Consider the following 17,099-nt stretch of genomic DNA (forward strand, 5'->3'; position numbering starts at 1 on the left):
TTGTGTCGTCTGCAAACGTGATGATTGAGTTGGAGGCATGCATGGCTACGCAGTCATGGGTTAACAGGGAGTACAGGAGGGGGCTGCACACACCCTTGTGGGGGCGGCCCGTCAGGAAGTCTAGGACCCAATTGCACAGGGCGTGGTTGATTCCATATGTGTTATTTCATAGTTTTGATGTAGTCACTATTATTCTACAATGTAAAAAAATTGTACAAATAAAGAAAAACCCTTGAATGACTAGGTGTTTCCAAACTTTTGACTGGTAGTGTGTGTGTATATATATATATATATATATATATATATATATATATATATATATATATACACACACAGCTCAAAAAAATAAAGGGAACACTTAAACAACACAATGTAACTCCAAGTCAATCACACTTCTGTTAAATCAAACTGTCCACTTAGGAAGCAACACTGATTGACAATACATTTCACATGCTGTTGTGCAAATGGAATAGACAACAGCTGGAAATTATAGGCAATTAGTTAGACACCCCCAATAAAGGATTGGTTTTGCAGGTGGTGACCACAGACCACTTCTCAGTTCCTATGCTTCCTGGCTGATGTTTGTCACTTTTGAATGCTGGCGGTGCTTTCACTCTAGTGGTAGCATGAGACGGAGTCTACAACCCACACAAGTGGCTCAGGTAGTGCAGCTCATCCAGGATGGCACATCAATGCGAGCTGTGGCAAGAAGGTTTGCTGTGTCTGTCAGCGTAGTGTCCAGAGCATGGAGGCGCTACCAGGAGACAGGCCAGTACATCAGGAGACGTGGAGGAGGCCGTAGGAGGGCAACAACCCAGCAGCAAGACTGCTACCTCTGCCTTTGTGCAAGGAGGAGCAGGAGGAGCACTGCCAGAGCCCTGCAAAATGACCTCCAGCAGTCCACAAATGTGCATGTGTCTGCTGAAACGGTCAGAAACAGACTCCATGAGGGTGGTATGAGGGCCCGACGTCCACAGGTGGGGGTTGTGCTTACAGCCCAACACCGTGCAGGATGTTTGGCATTTGCCAGAGAACACCAAGATTGGCAAATTCGCCACTGGCGCCCTGTGCTCTTCACAGATGAAAGCAGGTTCACACTGAGCACATGTGACAGAGTCTGGAGACGCCGTGGAGAACATCCTCCAGCATGACCGGTTTGGCGGTGGGTCAGTAACGGTGTGGGGTGGCATTTCTTTGGGGGGCCGCACAGCCCTCCATGTGCTCGCCAGAGGTAGCCTGACTGACATTAGGTACCGAGATGAGATCCTCAGACCCCTTGTGAGACCATATGCTGGTGCGGTTGGCCCTGGGTTCCTCCTAATGAAAGACAATGCTAGACCTCATGTGGCTGGAGTGTGTCAGCAGTTCCTGCAAGAGGAAGGCATTGATGCTATGGACCGCCCGTTCCCCAGACCTGAATCCAATTGAGCACATCTGGGAGATCATGTCTCGCTCCATCCACCAACGCCACGTTGCACCACAGACTGTCCAGGAGTTGGCGGATGCTTTAGTCCAGGTCTGGGAGGAGATCCCTCAGGAGACCATCCGCCACCTCATCAGGAGCATGCCCAGGCGTTGTAGGGAGGTCATACAGGCACGTGGAGGCCACACACACTACTGAGCGTCATTTTGACTTGTTTTAAGGACATTACATCAAAGTTGGACAAGCCTGTAGTGTGGTTTTCCACTTTAATTTTGAGGGTGACTCCAAATCCAGACCTCCATGGGTTGATAAATTTGATTTCCCTTGATAATTTGTGTGATTTTGTTGTCAGCACATTCAACTATGTAAAGAAAAAAGTATTTAATAAGATTTCATTCATTCAGATCTAGGATGTGTTATTTTAGTGTTCCCTTAATTTTTTTGAGCAGTATATATATATATATATATATATATATATATATATATATATATATATATATATATATATATATATATATATATATATATATATATATATATATATATATATATATATATATATATATATATATATATATATATATATATATATATATATATATATATATATATATATATATATATATATATATATACACACACACACATTTTATCATACGTGTATTTTAACAATTAAAATAGTCTGACATTGCTGCACATAAGGATATACCACGACATTTACATTTTTTATTTCAGTAAAACAAAACTTTTGAATGTCACAATGCGCCCAATAAAAATACATACCGTATCCCTACACTGGTTTCATTCCTTTGTTATTGTCAGCCAATCAAAGTGACTGCAGACAGTTGCTCTACGTGCATCAAGCAACGTGGAAGATCTCTAATCAATGCAAAATGGAATTTAAATGACGGAATTAAGTTAGCTAAATGAGGAGTAGGCTACAACAACCAACCATCAGGTAGGCTGTTTAATCTGAATGGAGTTGTTGTAGACAAGGACAAGAAGCACAGCAAAATAGCCTCAATTAGCCTAGGTAGCTGGCTATCTTAGCTAGCTTCTTTACATTGATTTGATGCAGTCAAGACAGGTACTACCAGATGGGATGATGGATAACCTATTGCATCTACAAGTTTGTCTAACTAGCGCGAGTCTGTATGGCTACCCTCACTCTCCCTCCTGTGTCAAACACATCCCCGCACTGCTGCAAGCAAGCAGAGCGGCACCTCTTACAAGTCGTGCAGCAAGTTAGTTCCCAAGTTTAAACAACGTATTTACTATCCGGATATCCAAAAATATTTCAGGATATTATTTGAATAGTGAAATTATTTCAAATGCCCATCCCTAGTGTGTGTGTGTGTGTATGACCCTACCTCCAGCCTGCTGATGAAGATGGTAAGGCCAGTGTGTGACTGGAAGGCTGCCATGTCCAGATTGGTGATGAGGTCCACCACTCGGACCGCACGTGTCACAAACGTGATCTGGTCCTGCTCGTCCCCCAGGAACTTGATCACCTACAAAGAGGGGAGGAAGTAGGCAGGCAGGGGGGGAAAGGGAGATAAGATTATGTGCATACAAACAGAATGGGCCAGATTCCCAGTAGCTCCTCTACATTAAGCATGCCTTTTAGTGCAGAAGTAGACATAATTGGCATACCTATGGGCACATAAGCAGGACGGATATATTTAGGGCTGCTCAGCCTTTTTGCAGAGCGAGTCATTCAGAATGCTGGACCGGACATACAGATTCTGTGCCGATCAACAGATCTTCAAAATGTCAAGACACCTGCACAGAATATGTGCCCATCGAACATACTTAGTGAAACCAGGCCAGCTCAGCAGAATGATATGGATAGTTTGCTTGGTGAGTAGACGCCAGCGACAGAGGTGAGAGAGGGTTTTCTTTACCTTGAGCAGGGCCTCCATCATCCCACAGGAGACCAGGGCCTCCCCCCCAGCGTCGTAGCTAGCCAGGTGGTAGAGGAAGGAGAACAGCGCTGTGGCAAACTGGTGCGGGTAAGGCTCCATCAGAGGGTCTGAGGAGACAACCACAACAACAGGTTACAGAGGGGACTAGCTTCCAAACAGTGAAGCCAAGAGCAGGAGCAGGGTGCAGCTGTAGTGTTGCAAACTCACAAACACACATCGCCTAAAATGGCTAGGGATTGAATCCCACCCTACCTATGACCTTCATGCTATATCTCCTCTAGAACTCTATTGGCATATCCCATCTCCTTTCAGAACGGTCTAGATCAAACTAAAATAGACATTCCACTGTATGTCTGTGACTCACCGATCATGGCTTGTATGCAGTTGCGCACCAGTACAGGCAGGAAGCCGTGGTAGGAGGCTGTGCCAGTGCAGTCGATGATGTTGGACAGCTTGGGTGTCCTCTCCAGGTGCACTATGGATGTTAAGGTGCGTAAAGACGCTGCCTTTATGTCCTGATGAGAGAGACAGGAGGACTCATTACAGAGGCGCATGGACTGACGACTACATATACCATTCAGGGATCCCACACAAATCACATTTACATTTTCCGTTACATTTTTGACTTTCAAAAGTTGTTTTATGACTGGGGGAACTCTTTAGGGATGTATACAACACCAAGACAATAGTGATTGTATTATAATTTCATTCAAAATAATTGCCCAAAAATGTACTACACATTATACTACAATTATCAACATCATATTGTTAAATTGTCAACATCACCATCTTGTATAAATTACATAAATACTGAATCAACAACAACTACCATTCATAGAACATGACACATGACACGATTGCAGTCACAATACGACATAGATAACATACAGTTGGCGGTATATACGCTACAATGGCAGGATAGAACAGCTGACGGTCTGTGTATATTTGTAAACAACAGCTGGTGCACAAACTATAATATTAATGAAGTCTCTAGGTTTTGCTCGCCTGAGGTAGAGTATCTCATGATAAGCTGTAGACCACACTATTTACCAAGAGAGTTCTCATCTATATTTTTCGTAGCTGTCTATTTACCACCACAAACCAATGCTGGCACTAAGACTGCACTCAATGAGCTGTATAAGGCCATAAGCAAACAGGAAAACGCTCATACAGAGGCAGCGCTCCTAATGGCCGGGGACTTTAATGCAGGGAAACTTAAATTCCTTCTACCTCATTTCGACCAGCATGTTAAATGTGCAACCAGAGGAAAAAAAAACTCTAGACCACCTTTACTCCACACACAGAGACGCATACAAAGCTCTCCCTCGCCCTCCATTTGGCAAATCTGACCATAATTATATCCTCCTAATTCCGGTTTATAAGCAAAAACTAAAGCAGGAAGCACCAGTGACTGTACGTACATACCCCAACCAGAAGCCATGGATTACAGGCAACATCCGCACTGAGCTAAAGGGTAGAGCTGCCGCTTTCAAGGAGCGGGACTCTAACCCGGACGCTTATAAGAAATCCCGCTGTGCCCTCCGACGAACCATCAAACATGCAAAGAGTCAATACAGGACTAAGACTGAATCGTACTACACCGGCTCCGACGCTCGTCGGATGTGGCAGGGCTTGGAAACTATTACAGACTACAAAGGGAAGCACAGCCACGAGCTGCCCAGTGACACGAGCCTACCAGATGAGCTAAATCACTTCTATGCTCACGTTGAGGCAAGCAACACTGAAGCATGCATGAGAGCATCAGCTGTTCTGGATGACTATGTGATCACGCTCTCTGTAGCCAATGTGATTAAGACTTTTAAGCGGGTCAACATTCACAAGGCCGCAGGGCCAGATGGATTACCAGGACACGTACTCCGAGCATGCACTGACCAACTGATCACTGACATTTTCAATCTCTCCCTGTCTGAGTCTGTAATACCAACATGTTTCAAGCAGACCACCATAGTCCCTGTGCCCAAGAACACTAAGATAACCTGCCTAAATGACTACCGACCCATAGCACTCACGTCTGTAGCCATGAAGTGCTTTGAAAGGCTGGTCATGGCTAACATCAACACCATTATCCCAGAAAGCCTAGACCCACTCCAATTTACATACCGCCCCAACAGATCCACAGATGATGCAATCTCTATTGCACTCCACACTGCCCTTTCTCACCTGGACAAGAGGAACACCTACGTGAAAATGCTATTCATTGACTACAGCTCAGCATTCAACACCATAGTGCCCTCAAAGCTCATCACTAAGCTAAGGACCCTGGGACTAAACACCTCCCTCTGCAACTGGATCCTGGACTTCCCGACGGGCCGCCCCCTGGTGGTAAGGGTAGGTAACAACACATCTGCCACACTGATCCTCAACACGGGGGCCCCTCAGGGGTGCGTGCTCAGTCCCCTCCTGTACTCCCTGTTCACCCATGACTGCATGGCCATGCACGACTCCATCACCATCATTAAGTTTGCCGACGACACAACAGTGGTAGGCCTGATCACCGACAACGATGAGACAGCCTATAGGGAGGAGGTCCGAGACCTGGCCGTGTGGTGCCAGGATAACAACCTCTCCCTCAACGTGATCAAGACAAAGGAGATGATTGTGGACTACTGGAACAAAAAGAGGACTGAGCACGCCCCCATTCTCATCGACGGGGCTGTAGTGGAACAGGTTGAGAGCTTCAAGTTCCTTGGTGTCCACATCACCAACGAACTATCATGGTCCAAACACACCAAGACAGTCGTGAAGAGGGCACGACAAAGCCTATTCCCCCTCAGGAGACTGAAAAGATTTGGCATGGGTCCTCAGATCCTCAAAAGGTTCTACAGCTGCACCATCGAGAGCATCGTGACTGGTTGCATCACCGCCTGGTATGGCAACTGCTCGGCCTCCGACCGCAAGGCACTACAGAGGGTAGTGCGTACGACCCAGTACATCACTGGGGCCAAGCTTCCTGCCATCCAGGACCTCTATACCAGGCGGTGTCAGAGGAAGGCCCTCGAAATTGTCAAAGACTCCAGCCACCCTAGTCATAGACTGTTCTCTCTGCTACTGCACGGCAAGCGGTACCGGAGCGCCAAGTCTAGGTCCAAAAGGCTTCTCAACAGTTCTACCCCCAAGCCATAAGACTCCTGAACAGCTAATCATGGCTACCCGTACTATTTGCACTGCCCACCTACCCCATCTTTTTACACTGCTGCTACTCTGTTTATTATCTATGCATGATCACTTTAACTCTACCCACATGTACATATTACCTCAATTACCTCAACTAACCTGTGCCCCCGCACATTGACTCTGTACCGGTACCCCCTGTATATAGCCTCCCTACTGTTATTTTATTTTATTGCTGCCCTTTAATTATTTGTTATTTTTTACTTACCTATTTTTTACTTCACACTTATTTTTCTTAACGGCATTGTTGGTTAAGGGCTTCTAAGTAAGCATTTCACTGTAAGGTCTACCTGTTGTATTCGGCGCATGTGGCAAATAAAATTTGATTTGATATTGGCTCCAATTTCACACCTACTATGGTATGTGACACAGACCCAACAACCCGTGAGTAGCCCAGTGGACAGGAAGACAGAGGTCGAGAGAGATAAGTGGAGCGAGAGAAAGATGAAAAAAAGTAATCTTACCACTAGCTGTTTATCTGTAATCTGTAGCACATCCACCAGCTCCTCTATCAAGCCGTTGTAGAGAATACTGTTGGCTGACTCCTGGAGTGCATTGGAGTACACTGGAGAAAACGAGACCGTCATAATACAATTAAGTTAGCGAAGGTGTTTCAAAGAGTCATTGACATAAAATGTATGATGAAAAGTATTGAATTCATTGATCCGCAGTTACAATACAGACACCGGCAAACATTAGAACACCGAGATACGAGTACTGATGGCCGATTTGGCACTGAACAAGGTGGTGGAAACTGTTGAATTATATTGAGCCAGTAACTCAATATTGGGACTGCAGATGAGAATTGGCCATGTAGCTCCAATCTGGTGTGGTGTATGTGATCCGGGTCAAATAAACAAATCAATTAAAACACGCTTACCCAGTATAGAGATGGCATGGAGCCTGGCCTGTACAGCCTGTAGTCTCTTCTTGTGGTTGGAGAAGCCGTGGGCCAGTCTGATGTGTGTGAACAGAAGGGTCTGCTTGTCTTTAGGGATGTTGTACATCACCGTCAGAGACTCCATGATCTCACTGGGACTCTCAGAGATCTGGAAACACCACAGGGAGGTGGTGTGAGCAGGACAAGATAGAACATCTGAAATCCACATTTTAGCTGGGGGATAGGTCAGTTTCAACTATATGAATGTAGGATAAATGTCAGAAAAGCAGGAATTCATGATCAGAAAGAATCACATTCCTGGTGGACTTAATCCCAAAATAATTAAAACAGTACAATAGACTAGTCCTCGCAATCTTTGGTTAAATTCATTAAATGCTCTGAGAATAGACAATATTTGTCCATTACCTTGTCGAGCTGTTCGATGTGAATGTAGTGTAGTGTGTTACTACTGGTCTGTTGGGGGGAGAGAAAGTTCACAAATGATCAATCATTCCACTAATAACAAGACATAGCCTAACAAGACCAGGGACATACATTAGTTGCACACTAATATTTGTTTCCTGATAAAGGAAATGTGTCAGTCTTCACCTTCCTCTCCACTTTGACCTCGGGGCCAGGTTCAGCGTAGAACTCAAAGTGCAGTGTGGTGGCACTGGGAGGGTACTTCTGCTCAGGCCACAGAGGGATGCCGAGAGAGGAGATGGGTGAGGTTGGGGGTAGAGATCACAAGTGATAATGAAAAATGTAATCATTAAAAAGCAAATGAGCCAATTGTATGGAGACGGCAAGCATTTATAGATTGCGACAAGGACAAAGTGTGATGCTCACCGTCATAGCCAGGTCCCTGCAGCACTCTGCCAGGCCGAAGCCATTCTCCTTTCCTCCCCAGCTCTACACAGGGAACATCACAGACGTCAGAACAGCATGTATACAACTTTATAGCCTAAATATCAAGGCAGGGCACATACATTGGGGACACTAACTTCCATATTGTTTGTAGTTGTTTTTTAAATACAGCAACATTGGCTTAGAACATAGGCCAGAAAAAGGCCAAGGCAATCCTTCTGTGATCCAAATTAAAAAGCCTTAAAAATCAGGTTGGCTTACTACCAGCACACATTGACAACGGCCTACAGTGGGGGAAAAAAGTATTTAGTCAGCCACCAATTGTGCAAGTTCTCCCACTTAAAAAGATGAGAGAGGCCTGTAATGTTCATCATAGGTACACGTCAACTATGACAGACAAATTGAGAAAAATAAATCCAGAAAATCACATTGTAGGATTTTTAATGAATTTATTTGCAAATTATGGTGGAAAATAAGTATTTGGTCACCTACAAACAAGCAAGATTTCTGGCTCTCACAGACCTGTAACTTCTTCTTTATGAGGCTCCTCTGTCCTCCACTCGTTACCTGTATTAATGGCACCTGTTTGAACTTGTTATCAATATAAAAGACACCTGTCCACAACCTCAAACAGTCACACTCCAAACTCCACTATGGCCAAGACCAAAGAGCTGTCAAAGGACACCAGAAACAAAATTGTAGACCTGCACCAGGCTGGGAAGACTGAATCTGCAATAGGTAAGCAGCTTGGTTTGAAGAAATCAACTGTGGGAGCAATTATTAGGAAATGGAAGACATACAAGACCACTGATAATCTCCCTCGATCTGGGGATCCACGCAAGATCTCACCCCGTGGGGTCAAAATGATCACAAGAACAGTGAGCAAAAATCCCAGAACCACACGGGGGGACCTAGTGAATGACCTGCAGAGAGCTGGGACCAAAGTAACAAAGCCTACCATCAGTAACACGCTACGCCGCCAGGGACTCAAATCCTGCAGTGCCAGACGTGTCCCCCTGCTTAAGCCAGTACATGTCCAGGCCCGTCTGAAGTTTGCTAGAGTGCATTTGGATGATCCAGAAGAGGATTGGGAGAATGTCATATGGTCAGATGAAACCAAAATATAATTATTTGGTAAATACTCAACTCGTCGTGTTTGGAGGACAAAGAATGCTGAATTGCATCCAAAGAACACCATACCTACTGTGAAGCATGGGGGTGGTAACATCATTCTTTGGTGCTGTTTTTCTGCAAAGGGACCAGGATGACTGATCCGTGTAAAGGAAAGAATGAATGGGGCCATGTATCGTGAGATTTTGAGTGAAAACCTCCTTCCATCAGCAAGGGCATTGAAGATGAAACGTGGCTGGGTCTTTCAGCATGACAATTATCCCAAACACACCGCCCGGGCAACGAAGGAGTGGCTTCGTAAGAAGCATTTCAAGGTCCTGGAGTGGCCTAGCCAGTCTCCAGATCTCAACCCCATAGAAAATCTTTGGAGGGAGTTGAAAGTCCGTGTTGCCCAGCGACAGCCCCAAAACATCACTGCTCTAGAGGAGATCTGCATGGAGGAATGGGCCAAAATACCAGCAACAGTGTGTGAAAACCTTGTGAAGACTTACAGAAAATATTTTTTCTCATTTTGTCTGTCATAGTTGACGTGTACCTATGATGAAAATTACAGGCCTCTCTCATCTTTTTAAGTGGGAGAACTTGCACAATTGGTGGCTGACTAAATATTTTTTCCCCCCACTGTACTTACGACACCCATACAGTACCTCAGCCCGTTGGGCTAAAAGAGATCCTAATAAACATGTTTGTTTAATTCTGACACCCGTACCTCAGCCAGATGTTGTAGGCGTGCCAGCAGAGGGGTCCTCTTGTCAGAGCCCAGTCTGGTAATGTAGTTGGAGCGTTTACTGAACACGTAGAGTAGGTTCAGCACAGACAGGACCACCTGCATGTCACACGATGCTAACAGGGTGGTCAAGTGCTGCGAGGGAAGAGAGCGAGGGGGGAGAGAGAGACAGAGAGAGGGGCGAGAGAGAGCGAGAGAGGGGGGAGAGAGCGGGGAAAGAAAGAGGGGGGAGAGAGAGGGGGGTTGGAGAGAGAGCGCGGGGGGAGAGCGCAGGGGGAGAGAGAGAGCGCAGGGGGAGAGAGAGAGCGCAGGGGGAGGGAGAGAGGGGCAGAGAGAGAGGGGGGAGAGAGAGCGAGAGAGCGCGAGCGTGATAGAGGAGAGGGGGGAGAGAGAGAGGGGGGGAGAGAGAGGGGGCAAGAGAGGGTCAGGGGGGAGAGAGTCAGATAATTTTTTTTTAAAACATTTTAGTCATTTAGCAGACGCTCTTATCCAGAGCGACTTACAGTTAGTGAGTGCATACATTTTTTTTAATTTTTTTTTTATTCCACTCCATACTGGCCCCCCGGGGGAATTGAACCCACAACCCTGGCATTGCAAGCACCATGCTCTACCAATTGAGCTACACGGGACCATGGTCAATGGCCCCTAGTGGATGATGAGTGTGTACTACACTTTAGAAGAACTGTGTTAATAAAGTGAGAGACTGATTGGCTCATTCCACCGTGGTTTGTGACAGGTGCATCACCCAGAGAGGAGAGTTGATTAATTTAACCTTTATTTACTTAGGATATGTTATTGCAATGTGTCTCCTTTTCCAAAGGCCCCCAAAGCAACATCTAGGCCCTCTGGCAACAGAACCGTCAATATAAACCAATAGCAGTCAAACTCTTTTAGGCAGGGTGATCCCAACAGAGCTAGGCAGGGAGGCCCGCTTTACCCATACAATGGGAAGGGAAACGGTGCATAGTCAAGGGAGTTGGCCCTAAACTATCTGAACTTGTCAAATAAGAAGTTGTCCACAGTTTACATTTCAGTATGCCCTACTGAACACGACCCTGTCCCTGGTCGTTGTGTTAACTGCAGAGGGGTCCTACCTCTATGGAGCTGTAGAGGTGCCTGGAGAAGCTGTACTCGATAAGCAGGGCTGTGAAGTTGAGCACGGCCAGCAGCAGGGCTTTGAGCTGCCCGTTGTCCGGCCGGTCACACACCAGCAACCAGGACATGTTCTCCACCGTCTGGCCTGCGTCACACAGGATCCCATCGAAACGGTCCAGCAGGTCCACCCAGTGGTACAGCTCACACTGATGGGGGGGAAGAGGAGAGAGACAGGTAATGACTCTGGGGTTCACTTTAGATAGAGGCCACGTTCTGCTGATTGAGCATTAAACACCAGGACAAACGTTGTGGAACGCTGCAGATAGAACCGTCATGAATATAGCTGACATGATTCCTTATTTTACGTTGGAGGAAAGTTTGTTCTACATAATATTCACATCGGAACGTTACACAATATTGTGCCCTGCTGAGCGCAGCCCAGGTGAATAAGGATATGTCCCTGGTGACCCCAAAATCTGGGTAATGTCGGTTAAATACACAGATGGAAGGTTTCCCAGACCCAGATTAAGCCTGCTCTTGGACTAAAAAACATTTACATGTATACATTTACCTGATCAGGTAAGGTACCGCCTCTATGAAAATGTGATCTAATACAAAGATAATGAACGTCACCCAGAGGACATTAACAAATAATTGACTAAGTGCCTCTCCCTCCCACAGGTATTTCCCCTCATGCTCACCTTGCCAATATTCCAGGTCTTGATGTGCTGCAGCTCCAGCAGCAGTTGCTCGTCGCTGCATCCCTTGAGCTTCTCTATGAGCGTCCTGCAGTCCGCAGGCTGTGAGAAAGGAAGAGAGAAGGTTGGAGGGTGGTGTAGAGAGAGAGTGAGCGAGAGAGAGGGGGAGAAGATTAGAGAGTGGTATAGGGAGGGGGGGAGAGAGATAAGGGAAGGAAGATTGGAGGGTGGTGGGAGAGAGAGAAAAATAGAGCGAGAGAGAAGGCTGTTCAGGACATGTACAGAGAGCGCAGGCCCAAGGAACTCCTAGCGAGTCAAAGAGGGACTACAAACAGTCAGAGCCAACATTATTATGCATACTCACAGCTTCTGTGGGGGTTTTCTTTAACTTGCTTCTGTCGACCTTCATTGTTGCTAGTTTCTATCTGATGCTCCTGTTGGGAAACAGTATGATAGATTAGCATGCAGCCTGTAAGGAAACAATGAATGTGTATGTATGGAATCTGCTGCTTGCTACTACAAGTTGCACTGATAGGCTACATTAAGCACAGCAACAACAAAATGAGCAGTGACATAGTATGCATGCTGGATTTTAGACAAACAGAACTTGTGAAATACAATAAAATATATGCAATGTGTATTCAAGCGAAATGTAAAAGTCACACTTACAGTAAGTAATTTGGCAATACACACTTAACAGCATGTTTCATTCACAATGCCTGAAACAAGAGAAAACAGTCATTAACATTATGTAAACAATGGCATCATGAAGGACTCATAACAATTCTCTCCTGTGTCAAGGCACTGTAAATTCCCTACATGTCTTTCAACACATGTAAGGGAGGGAATAGTTTCAAACACTTGTCAAAATGTGTTAGTTATGGTTAGACAATAAGAAATCATTCGTCAGATGAAAAAGGGGTCTCTTGTCAACAATTCAAAACAAACAGAGACTGAGGAGGGCCTAGCTAGACAAAATCAATTTGCTCAGTGGTGCAGACTCCAATAAGGTAGCCTATAAACAATTAGGTAACAGTCTAAACACAGCTTTGAGAAAGACAGCCAAATGTGGGTTCAAACGTATAGGCCAAAGAGGTGAGGAGGTGACAGTTAGCCAGACAGTTACAATCAATACAATATTGAGAAACATGGCGCATGTCCACTAATACTTCACTGAGCAACATATCAAACAGGAGTGATTTTCACTTTCACATTTTATCTCTAAGGGTGTTGGTCCCTTTCAGCAAATCTTTGTGAACTCAGTGTGGTTCCCTTAAATTTTTGTGCAATGTGAACACTCCAAAGGAGTTTGGTTCGCTTGAAGTCTAGGGTCCGGTTCCCTTTAAGGCAATGTGAACACAAAGCTCCCCAGGTTCGTTTGTCATTATTCCCGGACCACACACTAGACTACTACAACACAATTTCCCCTGCCATACAAAATGTGCAGAGTTTTTAGTTCAGATAGTTTTTTTAATATGTGATCAATAGGCTAAGAGAGCTTCATAAGCTGTTGATTCGATTGTGGGGTTTGAATAGTGTGAGAAGAGAACATATTTGGTGAGAATCACAACATAGGGAACAAAATCAATGCTAGCTCTTAAAAGGGTCTGTAGCCTAAATTGGGAGTACAATTTGCAATTACAGCATTATTTAATCTGAAGTTATTCTTCTGCCATTTATTCTGTTACCAATAATATTTACATGTTAATATTATCTTCTGTTTACAATTATTATGTCTCATTCTTTAACTAAATGCAATCTACTAGCTTCCAAAATGTAAGTAGGTATATCTAGCTGTCCGATAACACGTTTTGATGGAATGACTGTTAATGTTAATGTTAATGTTGGAAAAAGAGGTTGGTTCCTTTCGAAACATAGCAATGTGAATGCAAAGAGGACTCAGACCACAAAATAGGTGAAGTGAACTGGCAAAAGAGTTGAGACCTCATTCAATGGCAAGGGCTGTGTGAAAACAAATAAGAGTTTTTTATTTATTTATTATTTTTACCTCAAGAGTTCACTTTAAAGAGGACTGAGATCAGTTATTTTAAAGGGGATTATGTGAAAACACCCTAAAAGGCTTGGTTCACTAACGTTATCAGAGCACAACAAACCCCAGACAATCAGAAAGACTATGGCTGCCTGTTACCCTGTCTGCAATTGACTGGATTCAGGGGCCTTGCTCAGCTGGTTCTAAACATTTGAAAACTTTACTGATAATGCTGATACATTATTTTGATGAACAATATAGTACATTAGCTATATTAATATACATTACAACATAACTAAATAGCTGAAAGATTCCCACACTTTACGAGTCAAGAATGTGCCAGTTTAACGTACTGAACCTGTCAAGAAAAGTGTTTGCATTGAAATGGTAGCTAATGAATGTTCACCAAAAGGGTCAGCCTCAAAGTAACAAAAGTAGCTAGCTAGCTATCTAGAATCTAGCCTAACATCAGACAAACATGAATGATTGCTATTCCAAACAAAATGTACGTTAGCAAATAAACATACAAAGTAAAACACACCATCAACCGAATGCTAGTTAGCTAGGCAACTGTTAGCTAGCTAACGTTACTGCGGTAAGGAAATAACATTAACGTTAGCTGACGTTTGTGGGCTAGCTAAAAAACGGGAGAGTTCCCTACTAGCTAACGCGGCTAACTGGCTAATTGGAAGAACACACAATTTCGCTGACAAGTCAGGTACCTAGCTAAACTTTAATCATAAATATGTATTTCATACCTCATCGAAAGAAAACCAGTAAATTCGCGGTAAACCAAAATGTCCGGTTGGGAGGTTAGCTAGCAGCTAGTTAGCCACTTGGCCCTACCTAGCTAGCTAGCTGTCTGACAGGGAGAACTGGCTAGCTAAGTAAGCTAGTTCAATCAATATTGCTTTTGAGGATGTCAAAACAAAACATTCAATGATTAGAGGCAATAGAAAACAATACGTATCTTACGAAGTGTGTGGTAAACTAGCAAACTAACAAGCTATACTTTGGCTAGCCTGTAAAGACAAGTGAGCGATTCAACCACACCACTACCACGAGTATTTTCCCCATTCCTCAAACGGTTGAACACGCTGTTGTCAAATCTAGTGCCCGGCTGCAGGCCTCACCAGAAGCCCTTACTCTCCTCCCCTGCATCCTTACCAATTCTCAAATGTACACATTCCGTAAACACAACTCGCTAGCTGGCAACAGTCAGACCCGACCAGCCGTGAATTAATCTGTCTATTCATACATTAATGAAATAATTATATTCTACCATACCTCCTCCAATATGCGTGAGGCGGATAAAAATATGCTCGCACTTTACCGCACACGCGCTGGCTAGCCTATTGGTTAGCTAGCCGAAACGTATAATATCTCGCTGAATCATTCCCCCATACGGGCCTAACGTGACAGAGCGAGTTTGTGGTGCATTTCAGAGTTTTTGTTGGGCAAATTTACGTAGCTACCTGTGATAGAATAGGGGCGTTCATTTCTCCCTCCCGCTGAAAGATGTTCATATTTCTGTGTAAATATCTGCTGCAAGTTCATATAAAAAAATGTATGTCCTTTTTATTTAATTTGTATTGTCACTGCAGAAATATTCAGGATTCGAATTCCTGTGTGTTACTCAGTATAAAAATACATTGTGGGGTGAAGATTTTAAAAATAAACACAGCTCCATTTGCATTTTCCAGAGTAAGTTACTGTCATGCACCTTTTATCTAGCTCCTATCAGCAACTGGAAAATCTCAACAACCAAAATGTCCAATTATTCTCTTTGTCATAAGACTTAGCCTAAAGAATTACACAACACAAGTCACCATTCATTCATCCCATCATCCATCCACCCTGTAACTACTGAATAAGCCAAAACATCAGCAGGTGACCAAACATACTTTTGGCATTTTGTCAGGAAATACCATATCTCTGTATGTATACATCTACATGTATACATCTACAATTTATTAGATAAATGCAATTAACTATTTTTTCTCTCTTCTATTTACCCATGCAATTGCATCATTAGAGCCCAGCTCAGAAACCCTGCAGCAAAAAGGATAACCACACTACTTGACAGGAGGATTTCAGAAGGCCAACATTGGTCTCTAGAAGACAGTGTGCCACATAAAAGCAAATCACAGGAAGAATCTTGATCTGGCATTACTGCTTACTGCTCTTTGTCTGACATCAATTAGACAACATTGCTATTCAATGTCTTTCTGACACTCAAACCAAAAGGCTTTTAGTTACAATTCTTAGTCAAATGAAACATGTAAGAATACAAATGCTCTCAAGTAACACACTAATTCTTAGTGTTAGATAAATATTATAATAATACAATTATAAAATGAAAATGACAAAATTGTCAAAAGAGTTTAATAATAATTGTAAATGGTAGTAGTTTACAATGCTACTACTAGTTTGTACATACCATAAACTGCTTCGGTTCACTAGCGCCATCATTTCCTCCTCCTCAGCATAGTTTTGTGTGGTCTCCTAAAACAATCTGAAAGCATAAAAACAAGCACATCTAAAAGGGGGATTTTGGACAGCTTGGGTCCCGGGGAGACATTCCAAACCTATAGATGAACAAATAATTACTAAAACAATGGTAGGCCTATCTATTCAATGAAGCTGAATGGTATGAGGGAACGGTCATAGCAGCAAATGGAATATTGGGCAGATTGTGAAATTGGATGAATATAAATCTACAGGCTCATGAGATTTAAAAAAAAAGACTGGACATATTAATAACACATGACAACTCAAATGGTACTGACTAGTCCCACAATGTCAACAATACATAATTTTATTTATTTCAAATCCAATGGGCTGATCTGACCTAAATCAACTAACTGTTCGTAATACATTCACGTGGGCTCGCTGTTCTGCTCATGAAACAAACGACCTCTCGCGCACAGTCAAAGGACCTGTCAATCAAAATACCGGCAAGTCATGTCCAGAGATAGCAGCAGGTCTCTTTTTACATGGGGTGTCGGTTTCTTGGTAAACTTTCATCTGCAATCTCGACTAACTCATTGTAAATTTCAAAGTTAAGGGCATCTGCCTCTTGCAAATGCCTTTATCCCACACAACAGAAAATTCAGGAAACATGTAGCTTTTCACAGAACGCAAACTGCAGTGTGTGTACCGGTATGTGTT

The 17,099-nt window shown here is 43.8% G+C and overlaps 1 protein-coding gene across 1 annotated transcript in view; it reads right to left on the reverse strand.

The window, feature by feature from the left end:
• huwe1 (HECT, UBA and WWE domain containing E3 ubiquitin protein ligase 1) overlaps window positions 1–15,337 on the reverse strand; it is an 81,463-nt gene extending 66,126 nt beyond the window's left edge. Inside the window, exons 1-14 of the mRNA XM_084187819.1 lie at window positions 15,216–15,337; window positions 12,608–12,657; window positions 12,303–12,372; window positions 11,942–12,040; window positions 11,240–11,446; window positions 10,128–10,280; window positions 8,270–8,332; window positions 8,030–8,107; window positions 7,847–7,894; window positions 7,421–7,589; window positions 7,005–7,105; window positions 3,713–3,863; window positions 3,328–3,455; window positions 2,794–2,934 (exon numbers count right to left, since the gene is read on the reverse strand). Coding sequence (XP_084043945.1) covers window positions 2,794–2,934; window positions 3,328–3,455; window positions 3,713–3,863; window positions 7,005–7,105; window positions 7,421–7,589; window positions 7,847–7,894; window positions 8,030–8,107; window positions 8,270–8,332; window positions 10,128–10,280; window positions 11,240–11,446; window positions 11,942–12,040; window positions 12,303–12,347 — 1,383 coding nt within the window. The 5' untranslated portion in view covers window positions 12,348–12,372; window positions 12,608–12,657; window positions 15,216–15,337. The remainder of the gene's footprint in view (window positions 1–2,793; window positions 2,935–3,327; window positions 3,456–3,712; window positions 3,864–7,004; window positions 7,106–7,420; window positions 7,590–7,846; window positions 7,895–8,029; window positions 8,108–8,269; window positions 8,333–10,127; window positions 10,281–11,239; window positions 11,447–11,941; window positions 12,041–12,302; window positions 12,373–12,607; window positions 12,658–15,215) is intronic.
• Between the last annotated feature and the right edge of the window lie 1,762 nt (window positions 15,338–17,099).

The sequence above is a fragment of the Coregonus lavaretus genome, assembly GCF_964263955.1.
Source record: "Coregonus lavaretus genome assembly, chromosome: 22".
NCBI classification, from domain to species: domain Eukaryota; kingdom Metazoa; phylum Chordata; class Actinopteri; order Salmoniformes; family Salmonidae; genus Coregonus; species Coregonus lavaretus.